We start from the raw sequence: 20,045 nt of genomic DNA, 5'->3' as shown, positions 1-20,045 counted from the left end.
CAATGTGCGACATTTCGGCAAATTTAGCTAGTTCACACCTTGGCAAAACCAAGTGAATGGGCAAAATTCGCTAATTTTTCAGGTGATTTTTCGCCTCTATGATAACCCACGATCGCCAATAGAGAGATAGAAGGAGGAGGAGGAGATGTTTCCAACACTGCCGGAGAGATAGAAGACAGAGAAGAAGAAGAAGAGGATCAAGCAGCAACAAATTCAGTGATTCTAGTGGATTTTAGCCTGTATTTCGCCAGTTGGCCGGAAAATCAATGATTTTCCAGCGACTTTTGCATTTTTCAGGCAATATTTGAATATATTAGATTTCAACTAAAAAAAGTTTTGCCCTCTGACGAACTGACCCGATATTCAGCAAAATGTTGTACCGTGGATACAACGGCGTATTATTTTGCAATAGAGCAGAGAAAAACCATTGCAACACTATCATTACACTACTATGAGACCCAAATGCCCAAGCACCGTCTGCATCTAATTGGCAAGGATGTTATAAACTTGCATACAAATCAACCTATACCCACCAAAACAAGAGAGCTGCCCACTCTTTAAGGATTTAAACAAATAAAGTTTTAAGTTAAACGCCCCAGGCGTGAGAGGATTGGAGAAGAACCATTGCAACTATCATTACATCACCTAAGACAGCAATCGAAGTGGTATTGAAGAAATGAGCACCGCAACCATCTGGGCTAGGGGATTTGGTTACCAGAAAAAAGAACAGAAGAGGGTGACTTTTAATTTCCTGTGTGGTGACTGGCTTGACTAGATCACTTAGGTTTGCTTCCAAGAAGATATGCTCAAAGGATTGAGGTTTTCAAAATGAGTCTCCTTACCTCTTCAGCTCTTCTCATATCCGAGACTTCTTCAAGAACCTCATTGCTTCGTCTCAAGTCACAAAATAATGTGGGGTTTGTGATTAGAGGACTTGATAGAAACCCGGTAATTGCAGTCTCTGAACCGGTAAACTTTTCGGAGGTATTGTGAGGGGAAGTAGTAGCAGTGAGTAGGGCCTTCTATTTGCTCTCAAGGAAGGTATAGAGCAGCTAATGGTGGAGTCGGACTGTGACAACCTTGTGCTCTTTATCAACAACAGAAGTGCTCCTCTACCCACTCTTCTAACAAGTATTGTGCAGGATATTAGAGAATTGGGTGCACAGTTCTTAGTATGATCTTTTCAGTCGATTCCAAGAAGCATCAGCTAAGAAGCATCAACCATGTAGCTGATGCTCTTGCTGGGATGGCCACGTCCTTACCATGCAAGACAGTTTGTTCTCTGTGAAATCATATTTATTCAATTCAATGCATTGCATGATCAATTTTGGGAAGATCACTAGTGAAACCTCTCAGTTATTGATTTTCAACAATTTCACTTGCAAGTATGAATCTTTCATCTTGAAATCACTTGTTCTGGTTTTTTGTAAATATCCAATCCAATCCAATCTCAAGTTGGCGATGAATATTCAAATAATAATAATCAGCCCATTCCATGCAATTTAGAAAGCAAATTTAGGAAATATGGAAAATTAAAAATTAAAATCAAAATTAACATGTATTCAATTTCCTAGAGGGAAGTTCGTTCATCTCCTCTCTTTTTTTCTTTTTTTCCATGCGATAATTTACAAGTCAGTTATAAGGATTGAACTTTGAATAACGATTCTATCGCGGAGCAGTTCAAACTCCTACAGCCGCATAACTAGAATTTATAAAGCTGTTTTATGGATTCATATCCTGTAGGAGTTCAATCTCTTCCAAACTTCAGCTTAGAATTTGAATCTGTAAAACAGGTTTGCTACTCCTTAATTTGCTCTATAAAACGCATCTCAGATCTCTGCAGTTATCACTGATACAGAAAACTCTCATTCAAATATGAATATTTAAATTCCATGCGGTAAGGTTAAAGCAGTTGCATGTATAGGTTCCAATTAGCAAGTGTCAAGACATCTTTTGGGCAGCTTGGCGTATTACATATGGTTGCGCGGCCATTCCACCATACAGATTATTGGTTGGCTACCAACCAAAAGTGCATTCATAGTATTAAACATATCATACTACTATTATAAAAGCATGAACCTCAAGAAAAATGGCTCAATTTCTATTTTTCTAAAAGTCCTTAATCATTTGATTTGCATACAATAATAAATAGTACCTAAAACTTTAAATTTACTTCACAATATAATAATAATTAATATTTAACTACAACCCTATTTTCAATAATACATAATTACTTGATAATCATTTTCTTTCTTCTACGTTAATTAATTTTTATAATACCTAATACTTTTTTCTTTGTTTTTTTTTCTTTTAATTTCTTATCATTTTGTTTAATTAACTAATTAATTATTCTTTCTCAATTATAAGACATAAGATAAGTTACTTGCACATTACAATGAAACAGGAAAAGAAAAAAAGAAAAAGAAAAAAAGGAATTTTCAACTAAAATTAGAATATCAATAAACACCTAAAAGATCTCTTATTAGATTAATCTAATATTACAACAATTCCATTACAATTTTACTCCACAAGTACAAAGTTGTAACTTTATTCATCTAATTCTAATATAATGATACTTTAAAATTATAGTTTATAACAAAAAGAACAAGTCAAGAACCACCTAATATGTATATTGAAATATACGAAATTTTGTAATTGAAGAATATGAATAATCATTCAACTCATTAAAAATAAATAGTCTAACTTAATTCATATTATTAGAAAATTATAAATAAAAATTTACCTAAGATTTTCCTCTTATAGGTCAATATTATTTCAATTACCTCCAATATATCAAACTTATTCTTCTTAAAAAAAAAAAAAGACAAATTGAAAACCATTGTATTAAAATATAATTAAATACATAGAATAACCAGAAACAATAGCCACAAACATTCCTATCATCCATGTGAGTTTTGTATGATTATTGATTATCCTCAATCATGCATAATGTATTTCTAAATAAAAAGGAAAATTTCAAAGACACCCCAAGACAATTGGCAAAAAGCACAGACACCAAAAAATATATCGAATTGGCACAGACACCCAAAACTGTCTTAAATTTTCATAATGGTATACTTTGTCAGCAAATTCCGGTAAGTCATGGTTATAGTTTCATAATTCCTATATTAACCTTACTCTCTTTGTGACTTTACAATGTTGCCCAAAAAAATTGAGTCCTAAATTTCTTCTTGTTTCTTCCTCCATGAATTCATTCCTCTTCCTCAATTTGCCAATTTATATTATAAGGTATAGAATAATACAGGTAAAGGTATATTCTTCATTTCCTTTAACTAATTAAAGCTTCTAATTCAAAAGGGGGTGATTGCTAATTGGCATAGTTTTGGGGTATGAATGCCTTTTGCCAATTATCTTGGGGTGTCCCTGAAAATTTTCCAACAAAATATCATGCATAATGTATGAATAAAGCAGTTCTAACTCACCAAGAAAGAATAGAAAAGAAATGAAATACTCTTAATGCCTCACATGATCAGCATTTTTAGTAAATATCACAATTTAAAACATTTCTTCTTGTTCACTTAATTCACTTGTAATCTCTACTCCACACTATATAGTTCGAAATAATATTTTCTTTCATAATACATCCAACAACCTTATGACTAATAGTCACCTACAAGTATTACTTGGGATGAATTTATCTGATTGAGAGCTAACCCAACCTTATTTTGACAAGTTTTACCGAATGTCCGAATGCTATGAACAGAGTATTATGACTTTATGAGATCTACTAGTAATTCTGAACATAATCTGAAACTAATCAATTACCTTCTTTGTTTTTTTGTGTAGAAATTAATTACCATGCCATATATGTGAGATATATTACTCCCCTTCTTCTTCTGATATTTTTTCTATACCCTCATATGTAGCTACTCATGCATCTGCATGTGGAAGGTTACTAGTATGATGTAAAACAATAATCAAATTAAAACAACTTTCAGAATAGGTAACCTAGATTCATTCCTGAAAATAATTTAGAAGTAAAAACTAAAATGCATGAAACTAATCCTAAAAACTAAAAAGGATTACTGAAAGCATATGCCATCCGCAATGTTCAGAAAATTATAAATAACAAGTAATGGAGGAAGCTAAAAGATTTTGCGGTTCACCTGATCTGATGATTGGTCGTTCATATCATTATCCACAGCCCCAAGTCCATAATTGACACCAAGCAATGGAGGCAATCACAAAAGTTACACAAGGCAGATATTTGGATCTTCCTCATCAGAGTCAAACTCAACCTGCAAATAGGAAACAACGGGTAAGATGGTTAATATATAACTAAAAAGGGTACAAAATCATATTTTTCAATTGACAAGAACACTTCCAAAAATCAAACATTACTAGGAAACAAAGAAAGAAACTGAAATTCTCAATTTTAACTTTGAATGCTCCGTTCTCTTCTCAAGAAGGTGCTCACATTTTCATCTCTAAACCACCTTCCATGGCAATCACGCTTCCAACCTGCAGCTGTAAACTTGAGTTCTCTCTCTCGATGCTCCCTCAAGTCCATTTGCTGCTGTACAAGCAACCTAGAATTCACCCTGCTATGCCATCCACTATTCTCATCAGACTCAGAGGGTGGAGATGCCACCGCCATTGGTGCCTCTGTACTCTGTGTAGAAGCAGGAGGGGCAGCAGGAGAAAAGAATGAAGAAGAGCCCCTACTGAGTTTCAAATTGGGGGTTTTACTTGTGGCATTTTGTTTAAATGTTTGGTTGCAATGTGCCTCAGATGTGGCCTTTCGTGTTTGCTCAATCAAAGGTGTGTGACGAAACTTGAATCGTTGACTGGAGATATCAGAGCTAGCAGCACCAATTTCAGAACCAGATACAGCTATTCTCTTCTTTATCTCTTCTTGTTTCCATAACTCCCTCTCCCTAAGCTTGGACAAAGCAGCAGTGTGACGAGATCCCTTACTGTGCATCTGCATAATTACTTTCTGCAGTTAGAAACTCAAAAGAGGAGAGATTTAGCTACTCATTTATATCAGATATCACTAGCATGTTACATGTCAACCATTGATAACCATTCAGCCAGCAAGATATTTTCAAGCTTGTCCAAATGGACACATCATTTTCTTATTGCATTTTCCTTGAAACAGAAAATACATTGATATGGCATATCAAAACTGGATCCCTCACAAACTCCAATGGTCCCATGTTGCTTGAGATTATGCAGGTCTACCATGGGTTTATTTCTAATGTTATTCAAAGGGTTTGTTGCAGTGCTGCAGTGATTCTTCTCTGGTAAGACATCATACAAGTATTGACCAGATGATGAAGTACCAATGCTTATTAAAAATGATGAATTGCATGAGGTCCCAGACGTCTGGAAATTAGCGTACACATTGCAGTATTGAAGCCAATGGTAGAGGATGTCCTCTCCATGACTGGATGCATCAGGAATTATAATTTGACCAACATTCCTCCATTGACAAACACTAAGAGAAAGAGTGCAAGAGAGAACAACAACACTGGATGCTGCCATTGAATCTTGAATTGCTGCTTCCCTTATATTTGAAGCTAACTGTCATTTTGTGAGGAATGTGGTATGCAGACACTGATCTCTACTCTGTTTTTCCAACTCAAGCGATTGACTAGGTGACATGTTCACTAAGGCGTTGTTTAAGCCTGTGTTTCTAATGGTTTTCCAAGCTAGATAAGAGAGATATATACACACACTCCAGCTTCAAGAGGAAGTTAAAGATTACCATTAGGCAGGGTTCCTTATTATTGCCAGGGAGAGTGAGCATGTTGAGTTGTGATTGTTGGGTATATATTAGTTGTAGTTTCCTTTTACTTGTTAGCACCTCTTTGATGTTTTCTTTCCATGTAATTAGACTTTAAATCTTAGTGGGATTCCCCCAGTCAATCACCAGGCGGGGTAGACCACAATAAGTGTGTTCTGAACCCTATCATGGTCTAGTGTTCTCCATCATGTATTCTCTTATTCAAGCTTCTGAAGGACTGGTTATCAGTTTCTCTGCTGTTACATCAACAAAAAAACAAATCAAGGACGACTAGACAACAAGGCTTGCACTTCCCTTTTGATGAACAAGTGATGATTCCTATCTGAATCTTCAATTTTTAAGTCCACCTGGCTTTAACATTCGACAGGATGTACAAGATCAACCGAAGTTCGAGTATAGTTTGTTCCTGAAAATGCAGAGGTTCCTCTCAAATAGTACATGGGAAATGGTGGTACAAAGGCAATTTTTGCAATTTGAATAATCAAGTCACCCGAAATCCTTTGCCACCCATGCAGCATCAAGGTTGATATGAGTGAGAATACGCCTGTCCTTCTAAATGGTGGCTGTAGGGAGTACCAGAAGAAATGTGGATATAACTTTCTATCCCTCCCAACAAAACATGCAGAAGGGAGGCTTAACGATATTCATCTTATTTAGTTGGTGCACTATAGGTAATGCCAAGTAACAAAATCATATATTACATTGAAAAGCACAACAATTTATATCAATCGGCTCTCCTACATTCCTTTCCAACTCCAGTTATGCATGAACCATATCCCAGTTGCACTGGATAGCATTGGTCAAGAGGTCATAAGGATCTAATTTCTGCCGAGTTGATTTGGAACTGAACCCACCTAAGTCAGCTGGATACTGTAGCTTTCCTTATCTTGGTAATCGACCCCATAGATATGGAGGAGGGGATGCCATGGTTCCAGTATGCCTCCCTTAGAAATGAAGACATCAAAGGATGTCTATCCAAGCCTGAGTCATACCTTATACGACCTCTACACCAGTAATAAGGATCCAATCTAGGAGCATGGAATAAATTTCGACTAAAATGGTCAAAATTTCAATCGAAATCATTGCATTTTCAGAAATCGAAAGGAAACCTTGAAGGTTTCATCGAAATCAGAGGTTTCGACCAAAGCTTTAACAGGTTTCGACTAAAATTTCGCAAGTTTCAACACTCCAACTTGTTTTTCCTTGGTTTTTGTTGATTTGTATCCTATTGTCACCTAATTTTTCCACAACTCCTTTGCCTTCAAACATCTCTTTTGCCTCCAAACACTTTTTAAGCCACAACAGCTACAAAGGAAACTCCAGCAACAATAGAATGTGAAGCATGAGCCATACCCAACAGTTCCAAACTTCCCATTTTTTTATTTTTGTTTTGTTCATGGCTTAAATGATCTTGTATTGCCTTGAAATTAATATATATTTAGTCTAGGGCTATGATCTATAATTGTTTATTGTTAAACTTTTTTTTTTAATTTTTTTATTTACTACTTTTTTTTCTTCTGATTTTAAAAACTATTTTTTAAATTATGTATTTTTTATATGCATACATGGTATATTGGCTTCACCTTAATATATGTGAGACACCATCACTTAATCTAATTGGTTATTGTATTTTGTTGACTTGTTGTATATGTAACCATTCCATCAAACAATTCATATATGTTGATGATTCTATGCCTATATGCAATACAACTTGTACTTGTTGGAACCAATCAATTGTTAGTATACTTGAATGATAATTTTTCAGTGTCTTTTTTTGCAAAATAGTAGTTTCATTGTGTTTATTATGTTTTAAATAGGTAGGAGACGAGATATCAAATGAAATGGAGGTCATATAAGGCCCGAAACCTAGGGTTGAAATTTCAAAAAAAAAAAAAAAACCAAGTTTTGGTTGAAATCTGGAGATTTCAATTTTTGAGTTTTGACTGAAATTTGCACCATGTCTAGGAGCCCAAGGTCTAAACAACTCTTTGTATCTTGGCCATTATATTTGACATGTTTCACCACCTCCTCTATCTTGGGTCTGAACTTCACGATTTTTTCCATACCCAAGATCAATTTTTCAAGACTGTCACAGCACACAGACTGTCTTCTGGTATCTATGATAAACCCGCTGAAACCATGGTATTTCTTATAAACTTCAAACATGCTTGTTCAAGAAAACCTGTTAAATTTTGTATCTTCAACGGTTTAAAGAACCCAATTCATCTTTTTTACCCTAAGTTCATAAGCATCATACCATACAACTCAACTCAGCCTTATCCCAACTAAATAGGTCGGGATCATTTTTCTCCAATCATCTCTTATTAAAGCCATGATTATATCCAAATCTTTAGCAATGTAAGCTCTCCTCACGGCTTCTCCTCAAGTCATTTTAGGCCTATCCCTGACTCTTCTAACTCCTTCAATCCATATCACCCCTTCAAATTCAAAGGTCTCCATTGCATATGTCTATCCCACCTCAAAACACTTTCTTGCAACTAACTACCTAAAGCAGTAACCCCTAAATTAACTTTCATCACATTCATCTTAACATCATCAGTTCTTACACTGATAGCAGAAACATTAACACCATAAAACCACTACATTAACAGATTTAGTCTGAGATTTTAAACCATCTTACTGATTCATGAGTAATTGCTTGTAAACTGCAATGCACTCATAACCTCATGCAGGCAACTAGGTTTCCGACTAGGTGAACTCTCACAGTTTTCTGCTTCAGAGACTAATTTAAACGGCAAAGTTAAGAGCATAAAGATTTTTATGAAACTGTACAACTCGTTCTCATACAAACAGGAACTGACCCATGAAAGAAGTGACAAAATCGATGTCGTTATAAAGCCACGCCAATTTAAGCCGGGCCATCATCGGAGATAACTATTGAACTTATCCCAGTTGCAGAGGAACCCAATTGTGCAATCTTCTGCTCGAAGATACTTAAAGCAATCAATTAGAACCAGGGTTTACAGTGAAAGACAACATTGAGGTTAAAAAAGAAAAAGAAACTTATGTGAATTATAAAACTGGATAGAGAAGAGTAAGAGAGTTACGTACAGAAAGCGTGAGAGAGGTGTCGAGGACTGGCTGGTGAGGGCATACCAGACAGGCGTACTTGCCATTCGAAAGCTTCTTGTAGGTTGGGTTAGAATCGACCTCTTTATTAAGGCCTTCCTCCATCAGATCCTCCAATCTCCTCTTCCTGTGTTGCGCCTCCCTTGCCCAGCTATCCCCTCCAAACACGCTCATCTCTTTTCCACTCAAATCCGAAACCCTTCAACTGTTCTGTGACTTCTGTCAAGTTTCCGAACGCTTGTATATGGCTGTTCAGTAATATTGGCAATTGTAGGAAGAGAGAGACGATGGACAAAAACCTCAAATCGTCTGAATCTCTGCAGCTTTTTACCGTTCAGTCGAACCAATGAGCCATGAGGCATCATCAAATCGTTCGAGATTCCGGTTCGATAGTGAATCAATCCTGAGATTGCGAGTCGCAATGTGAACCACGATGGTACAGCCGTACAGGACGGTGGTGGTCGGTTAAACCCAACATGAGTTATTGCGGATGTGGTGGAGCCCATGGTGGTTAGTGTTGGACCGACTTAGGGGTGTCAATGGGGAGTCCGGATCAGCTCCCCTGATAGGGAAGCACAAAGTGCTCCCCTTACGTTTCTTGACCACAAATATCAGTGGGGCCCACGGTGAAAAATATTTTTTGAAAAAAATTTAAAAAAATAATAATTTTCACCAGTGGGACCCACTGGTATTTGTGGTTAGGAAGCCATGGGGGAGCTGAGTTGTGCTCCCCCGACGGGGAGAAGATCCGGATTCGTCAATGGGTCAGGTTGAGGAATCCGGATCTTCTCCCCGTCGGGGGAGCACTCCCCCATGGCTTCCTGACCACACAAACCATTGGGTCCCACTAGTGAAAAAAAAAGCTTTTTTTTTAAATTTTTTTTAAAAAGTGTTTTTCACCGTGGGTCCCATTGATGTTTGTGGTTAGGAAGCGTGGGGGAGCACTTTGTGCTTCCGTCGGGGTCGCTGATCCGGACTCCAGGTTGAGCTAGGTCAGCCTTGAACCCTAACCCTACATTAGATAATGAAATAAAAACCAAAGCCCAACCTAATCCTGTCAGGGTTTGAAAATCCCCAACCCTAACATGACCTAACAGGGCCGACCCAACCTGGCCTGCCTTGATTAAACCTAACCATGATACTAATTTGTGGGAGAAACAAAATGGATGATACTATTGCCACCAAATAAAATCAAACCCATGACCTCTTTGTTGCAAGCTGTGTTTTTTACCAACTAAACAACGTTGTATTGAGATACTAATATGTTATTAAATAACTTTTAATTATAATTTTAATTAAATTTAACTAAGATAGGATTGGGTTGGCCCAACAATCCCGACTTTGTCAAGGCTCATTATTTTTGTAACCCAAGCCCGCTTTCGATAGAGAAAAAATCAAGCCTAGCTCAGTGCAGGTTTGGGTCATGCCAGGTCGACAGAGTTTGACACCCTTTATTTCAACTTTTTTTTTTTTGGATTAAGAGCTTCTTATATACGGGGATGGGAATGATATTATTAATGCCACCGAATGAGTGCGAACACAAGACTTCCCATAGGAGGTTGGGTCTATAACCGCTTTACTAACCCACCATTGAGTTTTTTTATCACATATTTAGGAAGGAGGTTCATTTCTGATCCACCAATTACCATTGCTCAACCTCAGAGATAGATTTCTTGGTCTGATAAGGGATTGTAAAGGAAAGCACAATTATTTTATTGATCCAGATTCCGTACTCCATATTACCTTTAAGTTTATATATTTCACTTATTTATTGAATCAGTTTCATTTCCTTTAATTTCGTTGCAATTGAGAATGAACCCTAATTTGCATGGTAATCGATCGCCAAATTTTTTCCGCAAAGGAAGCACTACCAGCTAAGATATGGAGACGATCATACATGACTCACGGAGTCTTGTCTTCTATTTTATAGAAACCAATTACAAAAGCATTACAGAAGAGAGAAAAAAAATGCTTCACTAACACTTCTATTATTCGATCAGAGTAAAGCATGAAAATTAAAAGTAATAGATGAAATAGCTCTGCATCTTCTTCTCTGGCCAAGCCTAATTGAAGCTTCGATCTTCATAAAACAGATGAGCAAGCTTGGACCAACGATGAGTTCTAGTGTTTGTAGGGAAAGAAGGTAAACTTCATTCCCATATCACAATGTGCGCCATTACCAATACCACAAGCAAAATAGTAATACTTTTTTTTCTGGATCACAAACTTTACGCCCTCTCCAACTCCGGCCTTTTCGTTCCCCAGCATGGTTGCTCCGGTCATGTTGCATGTCTGGTAACTCTTCCAATCTTTCAGCAGTAAGACATTGTGCATTTTGGTACCGTTCGGTAAATGATATTTGAACACTGTATATGATTAAACATGCAACAATGAAAAATGACTCTGCAACAATTATCATGAAGAACAGAACGCAATTACTATTTGAATTAAAATACAAACCAAGAGTGTCATTGAGGAAGAAGGGTCCATTTTGACATGCCCAATCATTATAATTGACGTGAGTTTTCCAGCCTTCGGAGCCTCCGACGACGATTGTTTTCGGAGTTTGACTGCTCGTCACCATCACTGAGGTTGCAACCACCAGCATCAAGACGATATAACCAGGCATGCTTCTGATTGAATCCATCTTCAAACTCTAGAGACAAGTTTAGGGAGGAGTAGTTTCTGTGTATTCTATAGAATACAACAATTGACATTTTATCTGGGTAAAACAAAAACATGATTAAATAGATTAGACATTGAAACTATATTCTGCTATTGCTATAGTAAGTAATTTGGCTTCCTCCTCTAGATTTGATGGACTTGAGTATTTCACGCCAATCAAGGCTAACACATCCTACAACTTGCATAATGGTATCAATCGGTTGAGTATAGAAGAAAAAAGAATTAACTAGATACAATTTTAATATGATAATTTTTTATTATTTTAAGAAAATTTCGAGGAAATCTCAACATAATTGATGAAAATTACCCTAATCTATGTCAAATTGGGCAGTTGCCTCTTTTTTTTTCTTAGAATCATTAATTAACTAGAAGAAATTACAAATATAATCTTATTGTCTTATTCTTTATCTTGCATGTTATTATAATTTAAAATGAATCTCGGAGGTGGCTTAATCAAAAGACAAACACTTCCACATAAGAGATCAAAGTTTGAATCTTCTTGGGGCTAGGAGCGAGGTCCCACTTAAATTTATTATATAAAAGATCTCCCCGGAGGATTCTATTTTACTAGAGGCAACAATATAAAGTCATAAGAGACTAAAGGTAATATATAAATTATGAATTATTTAATCACGACTTAATGGAATTTACTATCACAGAGTAATATTGTACAAATTTAAAAAACATTTTCAGGGATCATTGAATTTGACATAGTTTTGAGATGTTTGTGCTTTTCAACAATTTTTTTAGGGTGTCCTTAATTTTTATTTTTTTTTTTTTTTTTAACATGCTTAGAGCTTCTAGGAGGGAGTAAGGAGGTAAATGAACTTCAAGGGTGGAGAAAATCAGCCAAGAAGAGTAAAATCTCCAAAATGATTTAGGGCTTGTTTAGTTACATGAGTATGGAGATTTTAAATATCTAGGAATTTCAAATCTATGGAGTCATAATTCATTAAATTAACTATTTAACCTGAATCTATGGAATGAAATCTATTTGATCAACGTGATTTTTGTGAATGTGCAAATGTTTAGCGCTTTTATAATAAGGGTGAAATCTTTGCCATACCCATAAATCTACATATTCACATTTTTAGTGTAAAAAGATGAATCTCCGTAAAGTTTTTTTTCATGAACCCAGGGGGTCCCAGGTTTCTTTAGAATTAAGATAGCCCTAGGGCAAGAGTATCATTGAAATAACACTTTTCTTCGACCATGAATAGTATATGAGGATCATTGGTTTGGTTACAGCGAATCGCCAAGTTTGGAGATTTCAAATATCTAGAGACTTCAAATTTATAGATTTCAATTCTATGGAATCATAATTTATAAAATTAGATGTTTGGTTGTGGAATGAAATCTGTGGATTCATCCTAAAAAATTATTTGATCGACATGATTTTTGTGAATGTGCAAATGTATAGCTTTTTTGAAATCTCTAGATTTCACCCCTTACCCATAAATCTACAGATTCACGTTTTTAGTGTTAAAAGGTGAATCTCTAGATTTCATGAATCTAGAGATTTTTACAACCAAACGGGTATAATTCTCAGATTCATGAATCCAGAGATTTGAAATCTCTGGATTCATGTAACCAAACAGGCCCTTCATGAATCTAGAGATTTGAAATCTCTGGATTCATGTAACCAAACAGACCCTCAGATCATCACCCATTGGGATGAAGCAAGTTTTAAAAGCTTTAACGGGTTTAGCATTCATAGAGTAGCAAATAAAAACTATCAACAAGGCTAGTGGCGAAGCCTTGCCTTATAAATTATATGCAACGGTTACTCCCTTGATCATGTAGTCAAGGCACACATAAACTAACCCAATTTCAATAGAAAGGGAGAAAAAAAAAAACCCCTTTAAAGTTTTTTATTGTGAAACATCGCATAAAGATGGATTAGTGATTTCCCATGTTTCTTATAGAATTAAGATTGTCTGTTCTAGGTGCAATATCATCATTTGCTTGAAAAATAACACCTTATATTTCTTCGACCATGAGTAGATATATGAGAGATCCTTGAGAGGATTGATAATCCTGTTAATAGGGAGAGAAAAATCAGACCAAATAATTTGGGTTGTGTTTGTAGAGCTTTAGCATTAAATATTGCTTTTAATAATAACGCCGGATTGGATGGATGTTTGTAGTCAATTAATTAAATTTGAAATTTTAAGATTCTTGAATATAAAATAAAAAATTATGATTAGACTATAATTTCTTTTTAATTCTAAACAATTGGATTGAAATGAGTATGCATGGTATAATCTGGACCATGCAATAAAGATATTTTGGTTAAGAAAATTATGATGCACCTTTAGTTAATCTTTTTAGGTATCACAAGAGAGGCAAAAGTAAATTATTATTTATTTTTTCAACTAGAAATGACTTAAATCAAACATCAAGGGGTCCAAATGAAATACAAGAGAAACACCTTAAGCATCTTCTCTGGCCAAGCCTGAAGCTTTGATCTCTTTAAACAGATGAGTATGCTTGGACCAACCATGAATTTTAATATATATAGGGGAAGAAGGTAAACTTCATTTTACCGACATCACAATGGACTCCATTTCCAACAGCACAAGCAAAATGGTGATGCTTCTTTTCTTGGATCACAAACTTTAAGCCCTCTCCAGCTCCAACCGTCAGGTTCCCAACCATGGTTGCTCCGGTCATGTTGCATGTCTGATAACTCCCCCAATCTTTAAGCAGGAAGACATTATGCATTTTGATGCCATTTGGTAAATCATATTTGAACACTATACATATAAAATTAAACAATAATCAAAGATGATTCTTAGAGTAATTATCATTAATAAAACCCAATTAACATTTGAGTTAAAACACAAACCAAGAGTGTCATTTAGGAAGAAAGGACCATTTTGACATGCCCAATCACTATAGTTGAACCCAAAATGCCAGCCTTTGGAACCTCCGACAACAATTGTTTTAGGAGTATGACTACTCACCACCATCATGGAGGCAGCAACCACCAGCATAAAAACGATATAACAGGGCCTGCTTCTAATTGAATCCATCTTCAAACTCTACAGATAAATTTAGGGATTACTCTTTCTGTGTATATATCAATGTGAGAGTTTGGATGAAAATTCCATTATCTTATATAGAATACAGAACAACATTTTATCCCAAAAAGAAAAAGAAAAAGGAAGCATGGTTAAAAAGGTTAGATATAGAAATTAAGTATACAGTGACACCTGTATCACGAGGACAATCTCATACCATCAATGAGATGTAAACGGAGAGAGAAAAGGTCCAACATTTTGCCGAAATGTCGGGTTTCGTTTCAATCAGTGAGAGTGTCGGCAAATTTGAATTATTATAGAAATTCTTCTGTGCAGATTCTCTTCCCTAACCATATTTAGCATGTTGCCTAAATCATTGAGACATAATTTGTAAGATTGTCTTTTGACCTTGCGGATTCTGCTATAAAATCCATTCGTAATTTGAATTATTTCAAAAAATTCTTTCATGCGGATTCTCCTCCCTACTCACATTTGGCACGTTGACTTTTTAGGCCTGAATCATTGGAATATAATTGGTAAGCTTATCCGTTGACGTTGAATTTCCAATATAAAATCCCTCTGTAATTTGAATTTTTTTCATGAATTTTTTTCACACGGATTCTTCTCCCTTACCACATTTGGCACGTTGCATTAAGCTTGAATCATTGAGACAAAGTTGGTAAGATTTACCCATTGACCCTTAAGATTTTGCTATAAGATCTCCTAATTTGAATTATTTCTAGAAATTTTTTCATATAGATGCTGATCCCTAATTACATTTAGAACATTGCCTTCTGAGGCTTGAATCATTGAAACATAATTAATAATATCATTTATCGTCAATGGTGGATTAGTAAAGCGGTTAAAAGCCCAACTTCCCACGGGGAAGTCCTGGTTTCGCATCCATCCGGCGGCACTATATTAGTAATATTCCCCAACCCTATATATAAATAATTCGGATTCAAAAAAAAAAATAATAATATTATTATTTATTAATCTTGAAGATTGTACTACAAAATCCCTTTGTATTTCTAACTTCCTAGAGAATTTCCAACAGTGTCGCCAAATCTATAATGATAAAATGAGTAGTGGTCGAAATTTTGCCAATTTCTCGGGGATATCTCTTTTTTTAGCATATATCATTTCATCTACTATTGTAACATTATCGAAATTTTTGTTTCAAAACAGTTTTTATTTTTATTTTTTAAAAAATTTTTTTTAACCTACTAAAAGCATTTGCGAGGGAGGTAGGAGATAAATGAACTTCGTGGGTAAAATTTTAAAAATAGCCAGGAAATCAGCAAAATTATTCTGCACACCATCCTTTGAGATGTGGGTAAGTCTTGAAAGCTTTAATTGGTCCAGCATTCTGAGAGTAGAAAAAAAATAAAAATAATAAAATAAAATAAAATAAAATAAAATAAAATCTATGGTTGCATTATTGCATACTGATGGATTAGTGATTTTCCATGTCTTCTTATAAGAATAATATCTGAATCCGTGTATACACACTGTCATTATCTTCCTGAAATATAGTACCTTTTATTTCTATCATGAATTTTTTTTTCTTTTTTTAGAATTCTACCATGAACGGATTAATGAGAGATAATAAAGTTGAAGAGTATTAAGAGACCATTTAATAGGTAGAGAAAAATCAGAACAAATAATTTGGAATTTTGGATTTTCTCTATCCAACCTATCCATATAACCCAACCATACACATCGAAGGCTTTTTCATAAAACTATACAGCTTCAACATGCACATTGGCCATAGTCCATACGTAAAGCCAATCACCCTCTTATTTATTCTTGTTGAAAACCATCATTAGGAAGGGTTCTCACAAGGAGTTCAGATCCTCTCCACTTAGGTTGCACCTTTATCCATTCACCCACAATCACATGAGTGTGTGACCTACACTGCTCTGTCTAACACGGGTAGATCCTTGTGAATGTAAGTGGATGGGTGGAGGGACAGCCTAGGTCGGGAGGATCAACACTATCTGAGCAAGAGGTCTTTGTTGTTCTCACCAACACTTCACCACATATAATAAATGAGACATTTGACCTCTAATGGGTTCCATGTAAATTCACTCCTAATATATAGTGGAGAGGTATAAAAGGAGTATAGACTTCCACGTTCCACCAAATAGGGTAAAAGTCCCAAACTCCCCACTCTCTATGTGACTCTTATTTGCATTAAAATCCCACATTAGGGTCCATAAGCGTGAATTCGACGTTGCAATTGAAGAACATCAACCCATAGAGGTACCTTCTCATTTTCAAAATTTGTACCCATAACGCATACCGCAACTACATCCTCAAAAGAGACACGCACCTCAGGGAGAGTAGAACACACAACCTCTTCACTAAGAGACGTGGGTCTTATCACTAGAGCAACTCAGCATTGACAGATATCCTGAATTCTCTTCACCTAATTTTGAAATTTAATATTACATAGATTTTAATAAAAATCTAATAATATTCATGACTTGGGACGGCAATTTGTTCAATGAGGTATTAAAATATGCTAGAAGAAACCGGATTATATTGTAGCGACCACCATCGAACTTGGATCTATTGATTTAGGATATCAAGTTTCTTTTTGGTAAATTTGAACAATGTATTCCTGCTTACATTCCTAAGAGTTCCAATATGGTAGTGGACCTCTTAGCGAGGAAGGCCCTTTTGGTTTCGGGCCCGAAAGAATGACCGATTTTCAGTCAGAGGTTGATGGAATTATGTTCATCTTCCATTCTTGCCCGCGACTTATAGAAGATCTAATTACCCAAAAAAAAAGTGTAAACCGGATTACAAGGGAGGACACAAATTATAAAGCGTACAACTGATTGTAATTTTTTTTATTTTTCTCTATTTAATTTAATACAAGCTACTTTCCGCACAAAGAAAAAAAAAATAGTAACAAGAGAAATACATTAAGATTCACCCAAAAAACAGGAAAGAGAAAACGCACTAAGAGATAATTAGGGACAGAAAAGGAATAGAACAGCAGAGCATCTTCTCTGGCCAAGCCTGAAGCTTCAATCTCCATAGACAAATGAGTAAGCTTGGACCAACTATTAATTCTATTATATAAGGGGGAAGAAGGTAAACTTCATTTTACCGACATCACAATGGATTCCATTTCCAACACCACAAGCAAAATGGTGATGCTTCTTTTTCTGGATCACAAACTTTAAGCCCTCCCCAGCTCCGGCCGTCACGTTCCCAACCATGGTTGCTCCGGTCAGGTTGCATGTATGATAACTCCCCCTATCTTTCAGCAGGAAGACATTATGCATTCTGGTGCCGTTTGGTAGATCATATTTGAACACTGTATAAATTAAACAATAATCAAAGATGATTCTTAGAGTAATTATCATGAATAAAACCCAATTAATATTTGAGTTAAAACACAAACCAAGAGTGTCATTTAGGAAGAAGGGATCATTTTGACGTGCCCAGTCACTATAGTTGAACCCAAAATGCCAGCCTTGGGAACCTCCTACGACAATTGTTTTTGGAGTATGACTGCTCACCACCATCATGAAGGCAGCAACCACCAGCATAAAGACGATGTAACTAGGCCTGGCTTCGATTGAATCCATCCTCTTCTCAATTCAAACTCTATAGACAAGTTTAGGGAGTCTTTCTGTGTAACAATGTGAGAATTTAGATTGGATTTTCATTATCTTATATTGAATACAAAACAACAAGATTAAAAAGGTTAAGAGTGTTAGACATTGAAACTATCTAACAATGACATTTGTATCACTAGGGTCAATCTCATACCATCCATGAGATGTAAACAGAGAGAAACCATATTCAGCTAATGCTTTAACCCATTAACCTGAAACAATATTTAGGCATTCAGCTAATGCTTTAACCCATTAACCTGACTTCCTCCTGTAGATTGGATGGACTCGAGTATTTCACGCAAAACAAAGCAAACACATCTTACACCTAATTAATTTGATACAACTCTTTCAGTACAGCATTTATTTTATTTTCTTATCTTTATTAACCCATGCCACTTAGAGAATTTGGAAGGGAGAAATCAAAAAAATCAGCCAAGAAGTCCGCAAAATTACCAAAATTATTTTCCACATCACCTTTCGGGATGAGAGTTGTTTTGAAAGCTTTAATTGGTAAAGCATTCTAAAAGTAGCAAAAAGAATCTAAGGATTGAACATAGCATATAGATGGACTTGTGAATTCCCGTGTCTCACTATTGCAAAATTCTTTACTAACAAGTTAAAACCTTTGCTCAAATCAATCATCAGGGAGACTCAAAGTGTTTTCGTTCTTGGGAGATCTATTTAGGACAATATACCTAGTCCCCTAATGCCTCTACTTCATGAAACAATCCAATTTGAATGTTGTATGGCAATAACACTTGACTTGTGCAAAGCATATGATAAAATGGAATGGTGCTTCATTGGAGAGATACTATGGGTATGCTGGAATTTGATGGAAAATGGGTCCAATGGATATTGCAATGCCTCTCCATAGTCGAATAGCACATTAAGATCAACATGCAGTTAACAAGAAAGATGAAACCTTATAGAGGGCTAAGGCAAGGGTGCCTGTTTGTCCCTTATATTTCCATTCTTTGTCACAAAGTCCTCTTGGAGATTGTCTTTAGCCGTTGGGATACCTCACTTTTTTGGCATCCAAGTAGGTGATCATCCCTAGAGATCAACATCATTTTTTTGCGGATCAATCATCTCTAAATTCTCCATCACGTTTAGTAAGAAAGTCCCAAACCAGATCAGGAGATAAATTTCTCAAATAATTAAAATAAATTTAAAGAAGTGTCATCACATGGGATCTATCTTGGTTTGCCATCCAAGTATTGGAAAATAAAAGAGTCAAGTGTCCTCATGAGTGTACGACAGACTTCAATCAAAACTTGAGGGTTGGAAAGAAAAATTACTTTCTTAAGTAGGGAAACAAAATTCTTATAAAGGCAATTGCATCTACTTTACCCACATACACAATGTCTAATTTTCTCCTTCCAAAAGAAATGAGCAACAAGTTAACCAGATTGATTAGGAGGTTCAGTGGAGAAAAAATGGGAATTCTTGAATCAATTGGATAAAGTGGGATAAATTATATTGCTCAAAGAAGCAAGGGGTATCGGGTTTAGGGATTTCCAATTTTTTAACAAAGCCGTGTTGGCGAAAGAAGGATGGAAGTTGCTAATCCAACCAAAAACCCTTTGCGCTAAAACCCTAAATTGGGAATGCTTTAAAGATACCCATTTCTTAGATGCCTAGGTTCCAAAGAGGGCGTTGTGGGGTTGGAAGAGATGTCCTTAGTAATGGGATTTTAAAGGGTATAGGTAGTGGCCTTACAACTAGAATTTATGGGGACCCTTGAATACCACCTCCTTTGTCTCCATATCCTTTAAAACCTCCTATTGCTATGGGGCCAGTTCTTGTAGGTGATCTAATTGACTGGAGATGCAAATGTTGGAA

The 20,045-nt window shown here is 35.8% G+C and overlaps 1 protein-coding gene across 4 annotated transcripts; it reads right to left on the bottom strand.

Moving 5' to 3' along the window:
- Positions 1-363: 363 nt before the first annotated feature.
- LOC149017946 (uncharacterized) lies at positions 364-9,232 on the bottom strand. 4 transcript variants are annotated; one of them, XR_016172876.1, is made up of 4 exons: positions 8,843-9,232; positions 4,439-4,945; positions 4,128-4,259; positions 364-2,016 (listed from the first exon to the last, which is right to left on the bottom strand). XR_016172876.1 is itself a non-coding variant. In XM_089152264.1 (3 exons), exons 1-3 carry the CDS (start codon positions 9,032-9,034, stop codon positions 4,255-4,257), a joined length of 741 nt encoding a protein of 246 aa, XP_089008390.1. In that variant the 5' UTR covers positions 9,035-9,232; the 3' UTR covers positions 364-4,254. The 4 variants fall into 4 exon arrangements, 3 of the variants coding, with proteins under 3 accessions (XP_089008390.1, XP_089008389.1, XP_089008391.1); XM_089152264.1 differs by having other exon boundaries at positions 364-4,259; positions 4,402-4,945; XM_089152263.1 differs by having other exon boundaries at positions 364-4,259.
- Positions 9,233-20,045: the final 10,813 nt, after the last annotated feature.

This window comes from Hakea prostrata, chromosome 4 (assembly GCF_041222555.1).
Source record: "Hakea prostrata isolate BN-2017 chromosome 4, UWA_Hpros_2, whole genome shotgun sequence".
NCBI lineage: Eukaryota > Viridiplantae > Streptophyta > Magnoliopsida > Proteales > Proteaceae > Hakea > Hakea prostrata.
This window is presented reverse-complemented; position numbering and strand designations above follow the sequence as displayed.

What these genes read in the sequence shown, in the direction of transcription:
- LOC149017946 (XM_089152263.1), bottom strand. Translation starts at nt 9,034, where the DNA reads ATGAGCGTGTTTGGAGGGGATAGCTGGGCAAGGGAGGCGCAACACAGG. An exon ending in ACACCTCTCTCACGCTTTCT is followed by an intron (nt 4,946 to 8,842) that starts GTACGTAACTCT and finishes GTAATTATGCAG; the next exon opens with ATGCACAGTAAGGGATCTCG. An exon ending in GGTGGTTTAGAGATGAAAAT is followed by an intron (nt 4,260 to 4,438) that starts GTGAGCACCTTC and finishes TCCTATTTGCAG; the next exon opens with GTTGAGTTTGACTCTGATGA.